This window comes from Rhea pennata, chromosome 3 (genome assembly GCF_028389875.1).
Source record: "Rhea pennata isolate bPtePen1 chromosome 3, bPtePen1.pri, whole genome shotgun sequence".
Taxonomy (NCBI): domain Eukaryota; kingdom Metazoa; phylum Chordata; class Aves; order Rheiformes; family Rheidae; genus Rhea; species Rhea pennata.
Genome location: NC_084665.1, coordinates 42918917 through 42941335, shown reverse-complemented (window position 1 = coordinate 42941335; position 22419 = coordinate 42918917). Strand labels below are relative to the sequence as shown.

Sequence of the window (22419 nt, the reverse complement as noted above, 5' to 3'; positions counted from 1 at the left end):
TTTAGACAGAGCAAAACTAAAGAATAATTTTGCCGAAAGCTCCTCAGATTCTTAGGGAACACAGTAAGGAGAGCCCGCCTGACAAGACTTACCCTTGAAGAGGGGTAGAAGGTGTTACAAAACTGTTTCTTTTCCTAGTACAGAAATCAATTTGCTAGAACAGACTTGAATTTTCAAGTTATGCTGTTAGTTCCCAAGTAGTAAAAGATCCATACAGATACACACTGAAAAGCTGTGTAAAGCCTTGCTATCAAAGGGAAAGAGTACTCAGGAACAATCTCCCAAACAGTTATGCTTCGAAAGCATCTACTGTGTCAGTAAATGGCCTGCAGGAGTTGCAGTAACCTTCAAAAATACAGTGGTTCCTTCCATGTGACCAGGTCTTCCTTACTCCATCAGCAGCTGACAGGCTTTGAGCCAGCAATGTTTCCACACAAATCAATAATGATGATGGTGGTGGTGATGATGATGATGATAGCAATAGGAATATTGCTTGCCTCCCCACCCCCTCACTGCTCCGCACAGAAGAGCTAGCCAGCAGAGCTGTGCCAGCTCCAGACGCAGCAGACAGGTTCAGTTCATATCTGTTTCAAAGGACCTGCCATCATCAGCAGAGCCACTGCCATAGGAAATGCTAAAAGGCACCAGCAGGCTTCCTGTAGGATCCTATCAGGTGGGGATGTTCTCTCTCCTGTGACCAGAAACAAGATCACACAGCCTGTTTGACACACAGTGTGTAACCTGCACCTGGCTGCTCCTGCTTGCCATGCCACACTTGCTGTGCCACGCCACACTTTCTGCACCAGGCTCAGCCACTTCTTCAAATGTTGGGTTAACAGCGAAACCTATTAGCATCTTTCTCCTCTATGAAGAATGTTTCTGCATCGCCACTATACATTTTTAGTTGTCATGTCTGTTTCTGTAGAGCTGGAATGAGAGACCAATAAAAATCATCTGGGACTACTTTTACTAAGAACTTCCCAAAACTCAGCTTTGATCTAGATATATATGTCCAAACGAGTGCCTATACAAAATAGCAAGTAAGAGGCAGACACGTTTCACGTTTCATTCTAGGAGACCTTCTCCAATCTCTTAACTGCCATAGCTAACCAGGATATAGTTTGATCATTGAGGAAGCAGGCCTGGAGGTGGTGCTGGTGCAGATGGCAGGAGAACAAGGGGCAGCTTCCATTACAGGAGCTGGAGCACAGCAAACACCTTAGCTCGGAATGACGTCGCTCCGTGACAGCCCTCTGCTCCACAGTAAGTCAGCACTTCTCTAAGTTGTGGGAGAACCACGAAACCCTGGGTTTTCAATTTCTACTACCTAGCCAGGCTGTCTCACTTTCAGCAAATGGTGAAAGCATCAGTGAATTGGCCAAATATATAAATATCCTTCAGCCTGTTACACCGCCTCTGAATGTGACCCCCACTTAGACCGCAACCCTTCAAGTTATCCTTCATTTGTTTGCTGGTGTGTTCTCTTAGATCTCCAGATCGCTTTGATTAGTTGAACATCTGGAAGTTGTCACATGCTTTTGTTGACCGTGACCATCTGAAATATTACCCAGCAGGACTTGGGGGGGAGACTCAGTAAGGAAACAAAAACACCCCACTTGTAAGAACATGTGGCAGAAATTATCAAAGGACACCATCCCAAATGGGGGTGTTATACCTCCAAGGAAAAAGAAACCTTCTTTCCATCCCCTACAGGGACAATTGCTTTACATAACATCCATTCCAGACATAAAAATTATTAAGTATAAATGCCTAATACATTTTTCATTAAACATTATGTTAGGAAAGTTGACTGTCTATTACTAATGACAGGGTTGAAGAAAAAGTATTCTTTTCATCCTCTAAGTTTCAAAGATGAAAAGTATCTCCCCTTGTGTATGACTCTTCATAGATTATTTTCCCCAAAACAGTTCAGCATCTAAGGATGCTAGGGTGCATAGACTGGTTTGTCTGATGTCCTCACATGCTACGTGCAGGCACTTTGGGAAAGCTGGAGTGAGATGTGCAGAAAAATTAGATGGAAAATGCTGAAATGCATAAAGTCAGATTTTCTCAGCAATTCCAGTACACTGCTGGTCAGGGACTAAGGATTGTGGAGAAGAGGGGAAACGCAGGCTAAAGTTGATGCAAATGAAAGCGCACTTTTTCAAAATATTTTTCAGCATCCGCAAATGTAATATAACTATGCAGCTGCAAACAACAGATCATAAAATTCAAGCAGTTTTCAGATTTGATTTGGTTTCTCATTCTCAGCTGGAACTGAGTGCGGATAACCATAAAGACAGTATCATCATGCATTGGCAATGGTTTTCAAGTGATATTATAGGCTTTGCCAGGAAGTTCCCCTTAAAAACAGCTGGAATCCGGTTTCTTTCTGGCCAGCCTGTTTGTTTACAGGCCACGCACATGAAATCCTATTGCCCTGGATGTAATCAGGGGAAGCTGCAGGGAGCAGCTGTCACATGCATGACTTCAGAGCCAGCCTGTCCCATCCACAGTCTGCTCGAAGGAAGCTCCTGATGGGGCTTCCGCCCAAAGACACGCTCACACTTTCTTTGTCCTTTCAAGCAATTATACAAGCACTCGCAGTCAAATTTGCGTAACTACTTTTCCAGTCAGTCTTCAGCCTGCACATTTCAAGAGTCTGGCTGGACTTTGCTGTATTGGCTTTGCCAGTGGCTGCTGTTGCTTTCGCTACCCCTATACAAAGGACCTTCTTTGCTCTTGACTTATTTCTTCTTAGTTTGGGCTATTTCTATACTGAGGCGCAGCACCGTGACTTTTTCAATGCTTAATGCTCATAGCTTCTTAAGCCAGTGCCAGGCAAGCAAGGCGGCGTGTCCTGATGCAACCCCATTTGCCTAGAAGGAATCCCGTGCATTTCCCTGCAACCCTCTCAGGAAAGACTCTCTCCTCTGGTGTTGCTTAACAGAGATGTTCCAGGTCCTTTGCACCGGCCGGGCCGGGCGGCGGCGGCCGCGCGGGGTCGCCCTTGGGCAGCGAGCGGCGGCGCGGAGCCGCCCGGGCCCCGCGGCGGCGGCGGCGGCGGCGCCCGCCCGCCCCGGCCCCGCTTGGCGCCCGCCGCCGCCGCTGCTCCCGCTCCCGGCCGAGCCGCCGCCGGAGCCACGGCACAGCCAGCGTTTCCCACACCTTGTCGTTTCAAGGCCAAGCTTTACCGGGCATGTGTTTTATGTGTATTGTAATCCGCGTATTTTTGGCAGTGTTGTTTTGGTTGCTGCCATACCGAAATAAAAACTTGCAATTGCTCTCAACTAACACTTAACATTACTATGGCTGAAGATTTAGCATATGGGGGGAGGGGGATCAGTTTTATGTGTCTTGTATGATTATCAGTTCTCAGCAAAGAAGTCAGTAAGACTCATCCAGAAAAGAACAATCTATGACAGGGACAAAAATTCCAGTAGAAAGAAGAGGAAATTTGTCATTTCAGAGCTCTTGGTGGGTGGAAGAAGAAGGGGGCTTTTGAAAGTGCCGAAGTAGTTTATTTTACTATGGTAAAGAAAATTGCTTTGACTTATCTTCCTTCCCTTGGTTTCAATTTTATATCTTTTTTTTATTATTTAATTGTGGGCTATAATGAATATTTAAAATGTCCCATCCAATAAACTTTTATAATTCATATTTTAATACATTGTACAGGTCAAAGTAAGCAGTAGCTTTCAGGCTACACCTTTTTTCCTTAGCAGAATGAAAACTTTGATATCATCAGCACCAATCAGCTCTGATCTGCTGGCGGTGCTCGTGCTGCCACGGTCAGAACTGATAAAGAGTAACGCTGCCCAGGAGAGATAGGTGTTGAAAGAAACCATTTCTGCATTGTATTTAGGACCGATGCTGAGGTTGCAGACAGGTCTTCTCTGACAGAACCACCAGGCCTCCTCAGCTGCCTCTGCATACACGAGACTGTGAGGCCTTGAGTAAAGAGCTCCTTCCTCGTACAGGCACTCTCAGGAACTGGGAAAGGACAAGGTTTCTAAGTGAAACACTGGAGCTCTTTACTGCATAGGGTATGCACGGGTCTGGAGTTTTATCCCTCTTTCTTTTACATGATGCAGTGGGGGGCAACACATTCAAGATGTGTATTTAGCTGAAAAATAAAAGCAGAGAACTCTACATAGTTTTGAAGGGGACAGAGGTCAAATACCTCCTGTCTTCCCAATCCCTGGGCTTGGCCTTTTATTTCCCAGTGCTGAGCACAGGGCAGGCAGATCCCCCAAACATAGGCACCTCCGAGGATCCCTCTTCTTGCTTACACCTGATGCTTCGCTGCTGATAGTGTTAAACATGCACAGGGCAGGAGACAAATTCTGAGGGTACAGACACTGACCAATATACTATGATGAGGGGGCTGGTGGAATGTCTTGGTGCCAGCAGCTCAGCTGTTACTCTTATTCTCCAGCTACCCCTCCCTCCTCTCTCGCTCTTTTTCTTTCTTCCTTCAGGTTTGTCAGCCTCTGACCCCTTGTTTTTTAATTTTCTAGCGCTCATTTAAAGACACAAAGTGATCCAAGACACTCTGCCTAGCCACACTGTTGGTGGAAAGCAGTTGCCCTCAAAAGCTTTCTAAGATGGAACATGTTCCCATGGCTTGAGGAAGGCAAGCAGGAGGAGCAGTCAGAAGTATCTTTTAAAAAAAGCTCCATCATTCCATAGTGACCCAACCGACAAGCTAGCAAGCCGAAAACTGACTTTCTGCAAATCAATTCCACCATTAATTGAGCATTATCTATTCAATTACCTGCATTGTATATCGAGCAGTTTACTTTGTTGTGTTTCCTTTTGAAACACCAAAATCTTTAAAATAAAGAATATCTATTGATGAAATTCTGCGCTTGCACTCTGTCCCCCTAAGAACGCAATCTGCAGTTTGGCCTGCAGTGTGGGCTCCTGTTAACCCCTTCACGGGGAGCTCCCTGCCAGGCCAACTTGCGTCAGGACTTAGAATCTTTTCCTAGCCCTGGGCTTTAATCTTCCCTCCTGCCTCCCACACACACTTTCTTTGATAAGTTTCCTAAGCGATGGAGATGCTTTGCATCACTCTCCACAGCAGCTGTTTTGATGAGGCCACTGCACATCTCCCCTGGGCTTTTCATGTATGTAATTTATATCCTGTTTACCAATATTAACTTGGACATTTGGGCCAAGTTTAGTTGGGAAGGAAGCCAGAAAAGAGCAGATGTTCCAGGTCTCTACTGCTGTTTTGGCAGGTTCCCACTCCTGTACAGATTTCTGAACATGTCAGAGGAGTCCTGGTGAGGTATGGGAATCCGTCTATGGGGAGAGACTTGGAGTTAGATCATTTCAGCAAAGATGGTGACTTTATTAATGGCAATTCTGTGGCCTGTTACCATACTATGTGATACCACACTATCCTTTGAATACCTTAACCTCTCTGCTATAGGGTAGTAGTTAATTTATTAACGGAGGAACTGTAGCACAGAGGAAAGCCAAGGAAGTGTCTTAGCTGTTTAAAAATGCCTAAGTATGGTTATGTTCTGAAGCTTCACTGACATCTCTGAAAGGGGTGAGTCTGAGACAACAACAGCTGGAAGAGCAAAGCGGCTGGTAGGAGCAGGGTGGAGATGGCACCTTGGAGGCAGATCGGGAGATGTCATTCCTAGCCCTTACTACTGACCAGCTTCTCCCTTAATGTCTTCTCCTGTTTCTTGTAATTCTTTTAATTCCAAGAAAGAAAACAGAGTTAAGGTAAGGGTAAGGAACATTTGTGGTCACCATAGGAACATGCAAGCGGGATCAATGGAGTGAGAATCTGAGGACCAAAGGAAAAGAACAATGAAAAGACAGAAAAATCCAAAAAAAAAAAAAAAAGAAAAAAAAGAAAAAAGTTACTTACAGGGAAGGAGAAGGAAGAAAGAGAATCTATAAGACAGATCAGCCAGATAGAGAACAGTGCATTAAAAGAGATAAAGAGATGCACTCAAAAAAGAAGGTCACAGCTTCCAGGTTATACATTCCTCTCAGCAAAGAGGCAGAGAAGCAAAAGGTATTTTAAAAATGCCAGAGCACTGGATCCTTCAAAAAGGAAAGGGAGAAAGGAGTAAGGAGATGAATAGACAAGTGATATGAATAAAGAAATGCTTCTTTTATATGATATGCAGGAAAAAGGCAGCTGTAAGGTTAATAGCAAAGGAAGTAACTAATATTTCATTTGAAAGCTTACATCAGTGATAAACCTAATACAAAATCTCAAAATCTAGTTAATTTTGCAAAGAGATAATGAAGGTGAATGTGTCAAAATATATTTTGGGAATGAAGAAAAAATACAATAAAAATTTTGCAAATGCCACTCTCAAGTTAAAATTTATAATAGCACCTTAATGTTGTTTTATATTTACTGTCCATGTCTACACTTGCAAATATGGGCTACCATTGAGAATCTGTGTAGGTTCTCAGATGTTATGGTAATGGAAATTTCTTTTAACAGCTTACACATATGGATCCCCTGTGGCCAATGCTTCTGCTGATGGTAACTCTCATTCTCACGTTTGTGCTAAGGAATTAGTGTCTGTAAACTGGACAGGGTTCAGCAGAGTGAACGTGCAAGGCTGCCAGGGCAGCGCTGGGATGCCCCACTCTCTTCTTGCACAGCGCGGCGGTGGCAGGAGCCCTGCGTCCCGTGCAGGGCACTGCTCTTTGGGAAAGCCGTAACCCAGTTCTGGCCTGGAGGAGAGCGATGAAATCAATCCACGCTTCAGCAAACAGGAGCAAGAAAATGGAAGGAGGCTGTACCGTTGCAACAGCCATTTGTGTATCTGAGCAAAGAGGAGGGAACATTTTATTATTGCAGTGGCCAAGTCAAAAAATAGAGGGACAGATTGAAGCAAAGAAGGTTTAGTTTAGATATCAGGGGAAAAAAAAAATCTTTCTAGTGGCGGAGTTAAAGACTGCTTGGAGAGACCGTGGAGTCCTGAGCTGGTGTCCGTACAAGCAAAAAACATTTGTTTGTACAGATGCCAGGTGAGGCCGCCGCAGTCGGGAAGAGCACGGCTGCGCGGAGCCTGGCTGCGCGGGGCTCATCCTCCCCGCCCCTCCGGGTCGCCGATGTCCTGGCTTCTTCCGCGCGTCTCAGACTCGCAGGAGACAGAAACATTCATCTGTTCGGTATAATCAGATTGGAAGTAAATTTGTATGATTCAGAACTACTCCATAACTCACTGAAATGAATTGTGGATGCCAAGTACGTTCAAATGAATTGTTGATGTCGTCCCTTGAACATTTTGGGATTTGATCTGTGCGCCCTATATTGGGCCCTATAACTATTAACTTTTGTTTTTTTTTTTTAGCAAAATGTATGTTTTACGCACTTAATATATTGTTCAGTAGTGTTAGTTCTGTGTCAGACTTCTCTAGCTAGAAAGGAAAAACGATAGATTTTACAGCTAAATTCAAACAGCTGTTAATCACTCTGGATAAAAATAAATGGAAGAGCCACAAATAACTCACTGGTGATTCCCAGCTCCTTGCTAAAATTGCTTTAAGAACAACAGCCTTCTTTTCCTTTAATTGTCCTTTTTGGCTTTTATTCATTTTTTAATAAACATCCTAAATGCATTCCTGTAATACTTGTTTTCTGGAGCTGGTTCTTATTCTCTATTTGCTATTTCTCAGAGCGCTGTTTGGCATTTAAATTTCATGACTTTGAACGAATACTAGAGGTGCGATTTGAAAGAAGTAGTTCTCTAGGCTTGCTACGAAGAGCCTCCCATGTCTCCTCAACATGTCTTTGTTGGGTGTTTAGGAACCAGCGATCGTTTGTCTTGTCTAGTAATTTCTTTTCATTTTGATTCCAGTTCTGCATGGCTGTGGTAACAGATTGGCAATTCATCAACTGAATTTCAGCCTCTCTTGATCCTAATTATTCAATTCCCAAGTTCTCCTCCCCTTTCCACTCTATTCTGGTCACCACAATTAATTCTCATTTCTTACTTCTGTATTCACCTTCAGCTCATTAATTTTTGGCCAGTCTCCATTACTGTTCTGGCTTAGCATTGTGCTTCTTCTCCCTTCACTGGTTAAGGCCTTTTCCCTCCCTCTTCGGTTTTGCAGAGGTAAAGGGAAGCTGTAATTGCACCTTAAGGAAGAAGTGGTGACTGCTTTGCTGTTCCCAGGTTGATGCCAAGGAAGCTCTTGTCTCTCCCGTTGCCCATTTTCCTGCCCATGGACTGGGAGCACAAATCAATCATCTCAGGCACGCAGCAGCACCGATGTTTCTCTTCCCTCTAGGCTGTGTTATCCTGTGACCCCCAAACCTCAGATGAAAGTTTCCAAAAGGGCTTTTTGGTTATTTCTAATGAACTGAAAGCCAACAAAGGAAATTTCCAACTTCCTAGGAGCAGCTGAGAGGCACTGATTGCTGGCTCTTTCTCAGGAGATGAGAAATGTAGTCAGCCCAACCTGGATTTCTCTCGGTCCTTCTTCTACTTCAGCAGACACATGACCTCACTGCAGTTCCTGATGGCTATATGACTGTGTAAGCAAACCATATGGTAACAGTTTGGTGGTTGCAACAGTAAGACCAGATACACCTTAATTCAAATTGATCTTAATTCATGCAACTGCTCTGCATATACATTTGAAAACAAACATTTCTCTTGCCTCTATGGGGAAATAAAAGGAAATGCGTGACTACTTGGGATTTCTGTTCCCAGTAGTGTATTGCTGACACACAGCAGTGATTAGGATAGTATCAAAAGATCTCAGATAAACCTTCAAAAATCAATTGGTTGTAGAACAGGTTTTGTTTCATCTGCCTGGGCCAAATTCACACTATTGATCATGTATAACAGCAGAGTAGCATCATGTGAAATGAGGTTCAGCTAAAACCTTAATACAGCTGACTACTTTGTTATCCCTATTTTTCCTTTGGATCCATTGTGTTTAGTCCTGTGCAAAATATAGAAAAAGACAGCCATATAATATAGACTTCATATTTATTGAAAGGAAAAAAGAACTAGAATAAGTATAAAATTGGTCCAGGAAAATAAATGCTCCAAACCTTTTAATTGGCCTGTCAGTGCTGCAAAGTGATTGGGAAGGGCGAGAGGGGAGGGAAATCATGTTCTTAGGATAAAATTGCATGAAATATTTAATGCATGAATTTGAAACTTCACTTATTTGGAAGCAACTGATGTTTCAAAGCAGACTATGGCAGCTAGTTAGTTAACTTGTAAGGAAAAGCAGGCACTATACCAGCTGATGCAATTGGTGGCAGCAGGAGTTTGGAAATAAATATTTGGCACCGAGAAGTGTAACAGAACTCAAATTTCTGTGGCTTGCCTGGCCCAAGGTTCATGCTTCAGTGCTCACATTTATGTGATAGGAGAAAATTAAATCTCAGAGTTTAAGGGTTCAGTGTGGGTATTTATTAAAAATCATCTAGCCTCCCTAGACTGTGAAAATCTTGAAATGACCTAGATGGAGCACTTGATAAAATCAAGTTCTCATGGGGCATTTCGAGTGTTTATTGATAGAATAAAGCTCAGAAAAATTGTGTGAACAAAAGCTGAGACACTTTAAAGCCGTGATTATTATCCTTGCTAGAAACCAGAAACACAGCGGCATGTAAAAACAAAGAACAAACAAAAATCCCAAATCCCCAGAAATCCTAACTAAGCAAAAACTTGGGAAAGAGCCATTCACAGGGATTTGTAATGATGTATTTGGTCCTAGGTTCATTCTGGGGATCTTCAGAAGCTTTCTGAGATGCTGAAGTGAGGGTTAGGGCTGCACGGGGCGCCCCGCAGGGCCGGCGGCGAAGCACGAGCTCCCTGCAGCAGGTGACTCGGCTCTTCTCCAGCCTTGCTGCTCTGGGCTGCTGCCTCTTCCCAGGGGCCGTGCAGCACAGCCTCCCGGGCCACCAAGGCAACCAGACAGCTCAGGGTTTTGATGTTTAACGAGACAGCTCCAGCATTCATGTATTCAGATTTATTCCCTGCTGAAAATCTAAGCCTGACTGTGTCTATTACAGTCCCACAGTCCCACTTTTCCTTTTTTTTTTTTTTTTTTTTTTTTTTTGATGTGTGTGGGTGTGCATTTTTGGGTTTGGTGGTCCCTTCAAAACGAGCTACCTGTTTCTCAATAGCAAATAGAAGTCAGTACAGCAGATGGTACTGAATTTGGCTCTCCTGCTTCTGTCCTGTGCATTGCTAAAAAGGCTTTTTCAGCACAGCTGTCCTATGTACCATATAATGCTCTGAAGGTATCAGCACTTGCTTGTTCAACATTGCTTACACGACTGCTTTTCTCCTCAGAGGTCCTACCTACCGTCCTGACGTGGTCTGGATCACTTCAAAGCACTATTTCTCGGGTCAAGCAGAGATTTTCCAGGTCCAGCTCAAGTCAGCTTCAGGCTGCTCCGGATCTGTTGTCTCAAGGACAACTGCTACATGTTTTTGTAAACTTCTTCAGTAGGTCTTTATGCAAATAATCTCAGTACTAGACATACAATAGCAAACCTGAATAGAGCTCTTGAATTAAAATCGCAGATTCCTGTATTTACTGCCCAAAGTTTGCTCTCTACGAAAAGCATTTTGAAGAATCCTCAACCACTACCTTTTCAGCTTAATATTGTCGTGTTTTACCACAAGTGACAGCAAGGAAAGGAGACACTTTCTTATTCAGCAAATATGTACTTGCCAGATTTGTTTTTAAATAAATGCAGTTAAGTTTACCTCTTCCTGGGTAGCAACCATCTGATTACATTGTATTACTGGAGCAGACTTTGGGCACTGAATATTACAGAAGTAGCCTAGCTTTAAGAAGCGTTTACTTATGGGATGATGAGCAAGCTGGAAAGGTCTCACTGCTGCTAGCTTGACAGAAAGAAAATAAAGAGTAAATAATTATCAATAAAGTGTGTTTGATTAGGCGTCACTGAGAGAAAGAAAATGCCGAGGTCCAAATGCCATTTCAATGTCACTTTTTAGAAAGCACAAGGTATACAATTTTTGGGGATGATTTTGGTCTTGACTAATCTTATGGTTCAATATTAAAATCTCAAACTTCCCAAAGGAAAGAGATTCTGCATCTTTTAATGAAAGATAAAACAACAATATAAACATACACAAATTTACAGAGAAAGGATCAACTTTAATACATCTGGAGTAAAAGGTGTTCTTTTTTAAATATGGTATAAAAATAAATGCAAGAAACATTAACAGAGAATATACAGACAACAGACAAAGACACAGGCTTTCTTTCTCAATGTGAATACATCAGTGAAATGAAACCTTCTGTGCTAATTTATTGTGCAATAAATGTGATGCCACATGTATATTTATTAATATATGCATTTTTTTACATTTCTTCCAGTTTTTGATTGACGTATTTTTTTAATAAACTGTGTCTAGCAGAAGCTTTTTTTTCACTGTACTTGAGCTTGCAGAAAATAAAAAGACACAGATCCAGCTTGATATGAAGGAGGAAGTGAGCAGACAGTTTTCGAAATGGAGGCATCGAAAGGCTAGAGAGTCCCTCGGAGTCTGTAATGCCTTAGTATACACAAAAGAAAACAAGTCAGGTCCTTGCTCATGCAACATCTTGTTCTACTGTCCTCTCATTCAGGCAATCAGTGAGCTACAAAGTATGTGTAATGATTTGAGTCTGCTTCCATGCTACAAGGTGATCCTTTTAGTAGGACTGCACTAGACTGGTTAACCTCTTTGATGTGAGCGATTTCCCCTGAGGAAAAGATAAAAACAAAAAACAAAAACAGAAAACAGAGGCATGATCACTGCAAACCTGTTCATCAGCAACCACTCAGTGTTGCCACATCACTGTCAAATAGCTAGGGGCACCGACTGGAGTCTGTCAGTCTTAAACCGCAGGAAGCCCTGACACTTAAATCACCTGCACTGCCAGGCAGCCAGATTGTTTCACAGCATAATCCAGCAAATTTAAAGGCCATTTCAGGATGAGATTGGTTTGGGTTGATAAGAAACTACTGCTGAGCTTTATGCTGTTGGTCATACCCAGCACTAAAAATAACTTCAGGACTGCAAGGGTGCCTTATGCTACAAGGACGAACGTGCAAACTGCGGTAGCTCTTGTCACACATGAGAAAACGCCACTTTAAAGTTCAGGTACGAAAGTAAGAAGGAGACTGCACTGAGGCTGGAAAACAGCACCTGCATCAACTCAGCTGTATGTTTGCAGAGACTGTATTTACTATTTATAAGAAACACTGGCCCAGGTGTATTACACATTATCTGCATAACGCTGCTGGGAAGGTCTCTGGGTTTCCGTGTTGCTATTTTCCTCATCACCCCTCCGGCTGCGAGGCTGCTGTTCAGCTTTTTAGCACGTTCGTCTGACAAGCGTAAAGACTGTCCCACAAGGGTTAGGTCTACGCTGTAGGGTATGAGGTCTACGCTGCAGGGTGTGTCTCCGTGCTGTATTTCAGACAGATCTGAGCTTTATCTAAGGCATGCAAAAGCCAAGAGACCATCTAACAGGTCAGCTAATCACTCATTGCCATCCTGCTGTGGCTCTGGTCCTACAGAGGCAGAGCTGGCCCAGCAAGCCTGCATCACTCCTCAAGGTATCACGGACATACCCTGATCACGAGACACAAATAGCGTAAAACATTAAATAGCACATGGCTCTGCCTAACCCTCCAGTTAAAGGGTATTTAATACTTACATTAATTGCGTTGTTCATTTTAAGTGCACCACTCAGAAAATGAAACTGATTTCCAGAAGACTACCGCGGAAAACCCGTAACTGCGCAGAGATGCTACATCTTCTGCAGTGAGTGGTAAAGGAATTTATTCTGCCATGCCAGTGAGCTGCTTTCTGTTGTATTATGACTCAGTGGAATTACACAATTTAGTATCGATTTTAACTATCAATTGAATGTATCCTCACAGGGATACATAACATGATTGTAAGCATTTGCTCAAGATATATCAGAATGTGTCTTCACAGTAAATAAATAATTAAATAAGCTCTTTTATTCATTGTGCTCTGAAATACAAGCTGAACAAACTGGAATAAATTTTTCCCTTATAGAACTTCGAAGGAACTCATGATCTGCAACGTTGGATTAGTCTGTTCATCTATCAGGATACTGCTTCTGACAGTAATAATATTTCCTTTTGGAAAAGGAGGAAAGTCTCCTTCCAGGCATGCTCTCTTCCCTTTATCTAGCTTTAACTGTCACTTTCTACCTTCATTAAATTTCACAGTTTCTTGGCACTTGTTAAATCTTCAATCATGTTTTTCTCTAACTGTAACAGGTAAACTGTTCATACCACTACGTTATAATAATAAACCTCTTCTTTCCAAACAGTCAAAAAAGTCCCCAAAAATATGTAGCAATGGAACACAATTTAAAACAAGAGCACTGAAACTGTTAATTTTTTTGTTAGGCAGTTCATGATTGTCAGTCTTGGACATAACCTAGGAAAACACTGAGCATACACTTATTTTTACCTTTGATTAAGTTATTCATGCTTAATTTTAGCGGATTACAAGACCGGCTATTCTCCATTTACTACTGAAATATATATAAAAATTAATTCCCTAACAGGAGGTTTTTATCTGTCACTGAAAAAGAAAAAACTTCAATACTGCATCTGAAAACTGTGCAAGCTTTGGCCGTGCGATACAATCTGTGAAATAGCTTTGTATTCTTATCTGCAGCACTCGATTGTTTGAGAGTGGTAAATTCCATGGAATTTTAAAATGAACCATAAGCAAATTCTAGTCTCTCAGGAATAAATCTGTAGTATAATATCAACTACCAAGTTTTCAACTAAAAAAAGGCAAAAAGCAGTCGGCATTGACTTGATCTGACTTGTATAATCTTGTTCTGTGGACTATTTCAGGTTTTCCCCATAGATGCAGGGAGCTGTCACGACAATTTCTTGGTATTCTCTATCACTTGCTCCCCAGATGTTGCCCCCCACAGTAAGCTCCCAGGCTTTGGATGCTGCTTCTCCCAAGCCCTACAGCGATAAGGATTTCTCTGTGTGCCCCTCCCCTCCCTGCCTCACAGAGTACCACACTGCTTAAAAGAGGGGAAATCTCCCCTGGGCACCTGAACAAAGTGTGTAAAGCTTCACATGCTCTTCTTCCATGTATCCAGAGATGTTTATATTTAAGTTGTGTTTATAGTTAGAAAGGTGGCAATTAAAACCAAAAAAACACCCCTTTCTTTAAGAGATCTGCTTCCATGTTTATTTTGAATCATATTTCCTCTTATTGTTGCAAAAATAGGCTTTTAATGCACAGAATCCAGAGCAGCCCAAAATGGGAGTAATATCCCACTTTCTGATTAGGATATTAAGTCATTTGTTTACTTTCCAGCTTGCAGAATATTTTTTCAAACTCTGTTCCAGAGAACAGAGAAAAACAAACTCTACTCTAAAATGAAAACTGATTTTTTAGATTTATACTGTAGGATTTCATAATTATCATCTCTGGAAGATTTCCAGATTTACTCCATTTACCAAATTCATGAGTTAAAATTTAAGATTTGAGCTTAGCTATTTCTTTAATATAATATTAACAAAATTTCCACAAGCCACATTATGATTTGGGCTACCACATTAATTAGAGAGATGTCAGAGATGATTAATCACACATAGGAAAAACATCTCCTTTGCTAAGAAGTTTAAAAAACAATTGAAAGAACAAAAAGTAGCAATGTTCCTCTGAAGAATGAAAAAGAAATCTTCAGTATTTTTTTTGCCACGAATGGAAGTGTATGGCCATATTCTAAACTGGAGTAGGATTTTGTCTGTATCAGTGCACTTTGGACATATGAATTGAACTTAATTATTTTTTTTTATAATATACAAGCCCAAATGAAGCTCTGCATGCAACACCTGGAAAGGGAGTCAGAGAACAGGAGTCAGCGTAGTAGTCAGAGTGAATAAGTACAGCTACGAAAACTGTATCAGTGGATTTAAGTGCTCGTGTCCCTACCTGGCATATTTGCTTTTCAACAGTGTTTTCCTTGCAGCTGTACTTTAAAGGAGTTTAGGGAGAGAATTACCAAGCAATGTGCAGGTTTATGAGGCGCTAAGTACAAATGTGCTGACCCTCTGACCTGTTTATGTAGCATGACACTAACACTTCAGCTAATCTGGCAAACACATCAGCAACAAACTCAATAAACACACCACTTGTAAATCAATATGAAATTTGGGGAGGGGGGCTGGAGATGAAAAGTGCAGTAGAGGAGAATCACATCTTTTTCTTTTTGAAGATGAACTCCCTAATTCTCGTTGTTTCCGCTAAGTAACCCCAGTGGCTACTTCTTTATGTTTCTTTATTGTTATATAGGTGCTGCTCACCAGGATGAATACTGGCAGAACTAGAAATGGAGACTCCACACATCTGACTGGCTAACCAGGAAAGTGTGAACCCCAACGTGCGCAAAGCAAGATGACCCAGCTGGACTTGGCCTCTTTGCTCCCCTAGTCACCCATCTGCTCATGTGCTGCATGCCTGGGCATGCTGGCAACCCAGCTCCTACCAGCAGGCAAAGCTCCCAAGTGATGCCCCAGTGCCCCCAAAAGAGAGTCTGTACCTAACCACCTTCTTACAGAAGCTTGTCTGGGGAGAAGAAGGAGCAGAAACAGTAAGTACCTTCTCAGGGTTTAGCTGGCCCTGGTTCTTCTAGCACTAGAGAACTGCTCTAGCATTGCTCACCAGGGCACAGCTCTGCTTGGATTCCCACAGCAGCACAGGTCTTTGCTCTCACACAGCTGTGCCACTGCACTGCTCTTTCAGCAGCGTGAGGAAGTGGAGGAGGTGAGCATTTATTGAATGCGGGGCACCGGTTCTCACCACAGCTGCAGCGCTAAGTGCTTGCACATGCAGCGAAATCCTTCAGCCTCCTGTGGGGATTTGCAGCCCTGTGTCCTTTTCTCATTACTGCCGTACCATTTCCTGGAGCAATCCATAGATAAGAGGCAGTGCTTGAGCGACCGCATGCTTATTTCTGCTAATTCCAAATTTGGGTGATGCTCCCTCTCTTCTTTCATCCCCACTTATCTTTACATTTACTGATGAGCTGCTTTTATTTGTGGTTAACCTACAAGCTTTTGCCAGACTTATGCTGGAACTTGAATAACCAGCTGAAGTATGGGGTAAAACATAGGATTTTTCCAAGGCACCAATGCACTAGACAGATATTTTTCCCATGTGTTTGTCCTAAGCCTGGACCCTCAGGTCTGTACATCACCCTGCTGTTCTCGTTCTTGCAAAGGACACAGGTAGATGTTTGTCACTTGGGAACTGGTGGACACTGACCTAAAACCTGAACACGTAGGTGCTGGCTCCTAACTTACGTCAACCTGGCTGTGCACATACTCCTCAGTGTTCTCTCCCAGCAGAAGGTGAAGCAGTTGAGCTTCAGCTGCTGAACATGACTAGGAGGCCAGGTTTTGCCAGCATGTCCTAGAGCTGCTCTTTTTTAGTTTTCCTCATGAGGCTGGGCATCACTCCTAACAAAAACAAACACCATCCTCATATCCAAAAAAGGGTGCAGAGTGTAAATAAGAAAATCAGGAGAGCGTTGAGGGTCAGAGGATTCCCAGTGCAGAGCTGGGGAGGCAGATGGTGTGCCGGGCAGGAGCACAGGCCAGCGAGGGGCTCTCCCATGTCCTCGCTGGGTGGTGGGGATGGGGTAGAGGGGAACAGACCTCCGCAGTTGCTCCACCAAGGTCCACTCGAGCTGCAACCTACTGCCATGGGCATGGGCAGCCTGCCTCTGGCCAGCCAGCACCTGAGGCACCCACCTCCTCCCCTGGCTTCAGGTGGAAAAGGGAGGGGAAAAGTTCAGTGACAACCTCAATACCGCTGCTCAGGAAGAGCCAGAAGAGGGCCCTAGCTTGGCACATGTGTCTTCTCCCCGCCACAGAAGTGGCACAGATCAGGGACCCCAGGGAATAGTTGTCTCTTCCCCTTTGGTACCAGACTCTTTGAGTGCTTCTCTTCTGCTCTACTTCTTGTCCAAAGAGAGGGAAAAAAACAAAAAGATTTAGTGAAATAAGAGAAATCAAAAAATTCAGAACCACGTCAGGTCATTCAAAATGTTCCATTTAGATAATTTAGAGGGTGTTCAATAGTTCAGAAATATATAAATATATGCAGCCTATGTCTCAAAGAAAAATTAGTAAACTGGATTTTTCTTTTTCTAAAATACAGAAAATGACTAATTAAAATTTCCAATTTAGAGATTAATAAGCCATCTCTTTCTGAAAAAAGGAAAAAAATTTTCATTTCTATTATTATTACTGTTTTACTATTATTATTATTTTGTATATTTCAAACATGGTTTCATGATTTTTTTGAATAACTTTTTTGAAGTACCAACTTAGGTACATAGTAAGTTTTACCTGGCTGTATACAAAGATTTCTAAATGAACAGATGAAATTAATATATATATTGTTTCTCAAAAAAGGGACAGATTTTAACATGGCAAGAGATTACATCAATTTAAGCATAGAAAAAGTCTATCCCAACTGGTAAGAAGTGAGGAAGCTATTTTTAAGAGTTAAGCTCCAACTCTATGCTATGTCAGGTTTAGTGACATCGTACTGAGCACTATAAAAATGTGCTGTATATATATAAAAATTAATTCCCTAACAGGAGGTTTTTATCTGTCATTGAAAAAGAAAAAAACCCCAATACTGCATCTGAAAACTGTGCAAGCTTTGGCCGTGCGATACAATCTGTGAAATAGCTTTGTATTCTTATCTGCAGCACTCGATTGTTTGAGAGTGGTAAATTCCATGGAATTTTAAAATGAACCATAAGCAAATTCTAGTCTCTCAGGAATAAATCTGTAGTATAATATCAACTACCAAGTTTTCAACTAAAAAAAAGGCAAAAAGCAGTCGTCATTGACTTGATCTGACTTGTATAATCTTGTTCTGTGGACTACTTCAGGTTTTCCCCATAGATGCAGGGAGCTGTCACGACAATTTCTTGGTATTCTCTATCACTTGCTCCCCAGATGTTGCCCCCCACAGTAAGCTCCCAGGCTTTGGATGCTGCTTCTCCCAAGCCCTACAGCGATAAGGATTTCTCTGTGTGCTCCTCCCCTCCCTGCCTCACAGAGTACCACACTGCTTAAAAGAGGGGAAATCTCCCCTGGGCACCTGAACAAAGTGTGTAAAGCTTCACATGCCCTTCTTCCATGTATTAAGAGATGTAATTTATCTTTAAATTATGGGTTTTTCTTTTTTTTAAAAAAAACCTTTCCTTAAGAGATCTGCTTCCATGTTTATTTTGAATCATATTTCTTCTTGTTACTGCAAAAATAGACTTTTAATGCACAGTGTTCAATGGCCTTGACATTTCTCATCTCATGCATGAAATCCTCTAATGTTACTGATTTGGAGGAGAAAACATCAAAGGATGCTGTTATTTTTTAAAGCTAGGTGGGAGAAGACAACTGGTATGAGTAATGGAAGATACGTTTTTAAACACAGAGTTATTAAATGGGGTCTTGTTTATGAAGGAAAGGGTGAAGATAATTATGATATGATGTCTGTCTCTTTTAATACATGGAGCAAGTTTGGTCTGTACTGCAGTGTCCATAAAACATCAAAACCCTGCAATCAACACTGTGCTTTGCTTCCTCTACAATTAGGCACCCTAATGCTGATGGTGGCTTTTGAAGCCGTGACACCACCATGTGATGCTGGAATATCCGCCACGCTGAGCGGCTCTGAGGAGGGAAACTGCACCTTCTTGGTCCACTAACTTGGTTCCTGGTTAGACAAAGGAACTGCCGTGGAGTGGAAACAAAATTAGCCTACTCCGTTGTAAAGGAGCCCTTCAGTGCAGGTTTCCAGGGGGCTGATCACAGCTAAGCACCAGGCCAGTGTTCCAGAAGGCATCTGGCTTGGACTGGCAGTCTGGCACTTTCACAAATCTTAAATGCACATGAGAAATTAAAAACAAATTCTTCCTTAAAGATCTCCTTGTTCCTGTCAAAGTCATCAGTGCACCTTTTCTTTTTTTGTTTCCCTGCAGTGTAAATTTTAGCACTTGAGGTAGAACAAATTTCCTGATTTTTCTGAAAGCTTTTTTCATCTAAATTTCTCAAAAGAATTTTTCAGTGTTGTAAAAAATACCTACTTCCCCCTCTCTGTAGTGTGGCAAGCAATGAGTAGCAGATGGAACCAGGGTTTTCATTGCTCTCTGACTTACGCCTTTGTCTTCCCTACTCACCTACTCAGGGAGTTGCAGGTGACTAAACCTGAATTATTCCAAAGCAGAAACCCCAGGGGCTGCGCAGGGAGCACAAAGCACCGTCACTCTGTGTGCAGCGGACTCCGAGCTGCGACAATTTTGTTTGCAGGTGTTATACCAAAGCAAAGCACTTAGCCAGTGTCATCATCCCAGTAGTGCTGAAGTGTTTGTGCCCTGTGTTTTCACCCAGGACCTGGCAATGTGAATAAATGAGGCAAACCAAGAATAGCCTCACAGAATAGTTTACTACTCAGAATCACACTGTAAAGCATTCAGCAATAAATACGCACAGCAAATACCACTTTATTACTGTACCTATATTGTACATGAATGCAGACATGTTTCTAACATTATTGTCTATTGCAGACTGCCAAAAGCATTACAATTTTGCACTGTAAAATTTACAGAGCAAGCCAAATATCTGATGTTTTTAACTGTGCATTAAGGGCTTTCATAAACTGCACTGAATTATTGAAAGTTTTCTGGAAAGAAAATTTTCCAGTGTGAAAGAAATACAGAGCTGAACTTAGTTTCTAGTACATATAGCTCCCCTTCCATTTTTTTCCTCCAGCTAGAGAAATGATTCATTATATTAGGTGATTTCTATTTAATTCAGGGAATAGCGTAGAGGGATTGCTCCTGCAAGGTAACATCCTAGTTTAGCAAACGCTTTCTGTTGCAAGTATAACCCACTTTCAACTATCACTGATTTGTCTAACAAAAGACTCAGGAACCTCTTACAGTCTTCAGCTTAACAAATCAGCTTTGAATTACAAGGTCATCGCTCAGGTTTGGTCCCCACAGACAACCAAGCTTTCTGTTCTTTTAAACAATTCCAATGGAAAATTGGAGGTCCAATTTAGTTCGACACTAAACCACTTTGGTACAAAAGATAGAAAAACAGAAAATGCGTCTAAATTTACTAAACTATCAGAGGAGAAGAGAAAATATAATTTTCGTATTATTCAATCATTCAGAGACCACAGCATTCTCCCAGGTTGTCAGAGACCTGCTTCGCACCTACTGTCTGCAGTAATCAGATGAGCAGATCTACACTAGCCTCTCACTTCACAGTTGAACAAGTTAATGCCTATGCTCTAGGATATTCTGAGAAACATCTCCTTCGCCCCCTGCTGCTTGGAACCATTGTACTAAGGCATATATTAGATATTATAAACAAATTGAAATTGAGAACAAGAATGAAAATGCCTGGTGGCAAGGATCCTGGGGTATTGGAGCATATGAATTTGTCCTCTCAGAGAAAAGGTTTGCACTTGAGTACCTTGACAATCTATATAAATTTGCAAGCCTCAGAGCTACTGATCTAACAGAGACCAGGTCTAGCAGTGACATTTTCTACTTTCAAAGCTGACTCGACAGACTCCACCGGATTTTCAGGTAGCAGTTTGAGCAAAAGCAAAACCACATTGATTATTTTCCAGCTTGCTCAGTGAAAAACAAAGTGCCGTCTTCTACTAAAGAAGTATCAGTGCTTCAAATCCAGAAATGCCTGTTCTCATTTCTAGCTCACAGCTGGTTTATTGGGCCTTCCTTGCATCACCGGCATCCTGCTGTGCTGCTGCGTACACCCGAGACTAGTGGGCTGAGCCAGGCTTGCCTGCAGGGCGTGATGCTCGAGCATTTATGCACAGAACTGCTGGCTTATCCCTAACCCCTTTCTGAGAGCGATTATCGGAGACTAATTCTAGTGCCTCCCAGTCTTCCTTCACTTTCTGCTTTTTCTTTTCTTCTTCATTTTTTTTTTAATTCTCTTCACATCTTTCTTCAGCTTGGCATTTCTCTCCTTATTACCACTCATTTGTATGCTCTTTACCGTAGCCCACTCTAGCCCTTTTGCCTTGACCCAGCTCTTTAAACTCCCATGGATAACCTCGCTATTGCAGCTTGCCCGTCCCTCTGACTGGGGAAAGGCCCTCAGGGGTGCAAGAGGCACACCTTGCTCTCTGAATTTTCTTTTATTAACATGGCCTTGGTTAGTAATATGGAATTTCCTATTACACACCTCCGTAGAAAAGTAGGATTACCATGTATAATGTTGTTTTATAGATCAACCTGTTTAGACAACACACAAATCACACTGCAACATGCTGCGGCAACACCACCATGCAAAAAAAAAATAGGGGTTTTTGTTTCAAACGTTGGGATGGTTTTTCTGTGGTTGTTTATATACTTTTTAGTGTCTTTTATTGACTTTGTTTGTCCATTGAATCCAAATTCGTTCCTGAATTTACAAACAGCGGACTCAATGCATATTACAGGAAGCCTTTACCTGTAAGAAAGCAGCAAAAGAACTGCAGTTTTGTTTTAACATGTGAGATATTCCCACAGCCTCACAAAACTTTGTTCTTTCACTGCATTTATTTGGGGGTTTTTTTGGATTACTGGAAAGCATATGTTTTTAAAATACTCGAGGAAAAATTCTTGAGCCTCATTACACAGGAGGCAGTTTCTGAAAACTGCTTCTCCTTCCCTAGGAACTGAAAAAACAAAAACCATGATCTTTGCTCAAAGCTGTTATATTTTTCATTTCAACGCACACAGCTCCACTAACCAGGTCACAGAAAAAGCCACAAACACACACGCACACACAGCAGCATCAACTGCACAATTCAACAGACAATGCAAACAAACTTGAGTATAATCCAAGATCTTTCTACCTCTTTTCATAACAGGTTAGTGCTCGCCCTCAGTGTTGGTGTACAGTTTTTATGGCATGGGAAAATAGGGATGTTTCTGCCCTACAAAAATAAATGTGTTGAATGCTTTAGTTTGAACTTTCACAATGTTAAAAAAAAATCCCAGACATTGGATAAGTGAAAAGAATCTCATACATCAGGAAAGCAGTGGCTCTTTCAGCTGGTGGCAAGAAAACGCCCATAGGAACTTTGCCAACATTCATTTTTTTAACTCAGTGAAATCTCTCTCCAAAAAAAAGATTTTTTTAAATCAGTTTTTGTTATCGAAATGAAACCCCAATCAAACCCTTGTGCATCAGCAACATGAATTGTTTGTTCCTGAAGAAGCTGTGCTAGACATTAAGAAAGACAGAGATATTATAATAATTTAGTTTTCCCTATGCCCAATCATAAAAATGGGACAAACTCTTTTCCAGCAAATTAAAAAGGA

The 22419-nt window shown here is 41.9% G+C and overlaps 1 protein-coding gene across 5 annotated transcripts in view; it reads right to left on the bottom strand.

Moving 5' to 3' along the window:
* Window positions 1–11074: 11074 nt before the first annotated feature.
* Window positions 11075–22419, bottom strand: part of RGS7 (regulator of G protein signaling 7) — a 285010-nt gene continuing 273665 nt past the window's right edge. For 3 of the 5 annotated variants that reach the window (XM_062573649.1, XM_062573645.1, XM_062573646.1), the window contains one exon: window positions 11075–11549. In XM_062573649.1, coding sequence (XP_062429633.1) covers window positions 11391–11549 — 159 coding nt within the window. In that variant the 3' untranslated portion in view covers window positions 11075–11390. Of the gene's footprint in view, window positions 11740–21950; window positions 22032–22419 lie in introns of all 5 variants that reach the window. The other 2 variants (XM_062573648.1, XM_062573647.1) reach the window with 2 other exon arrangements.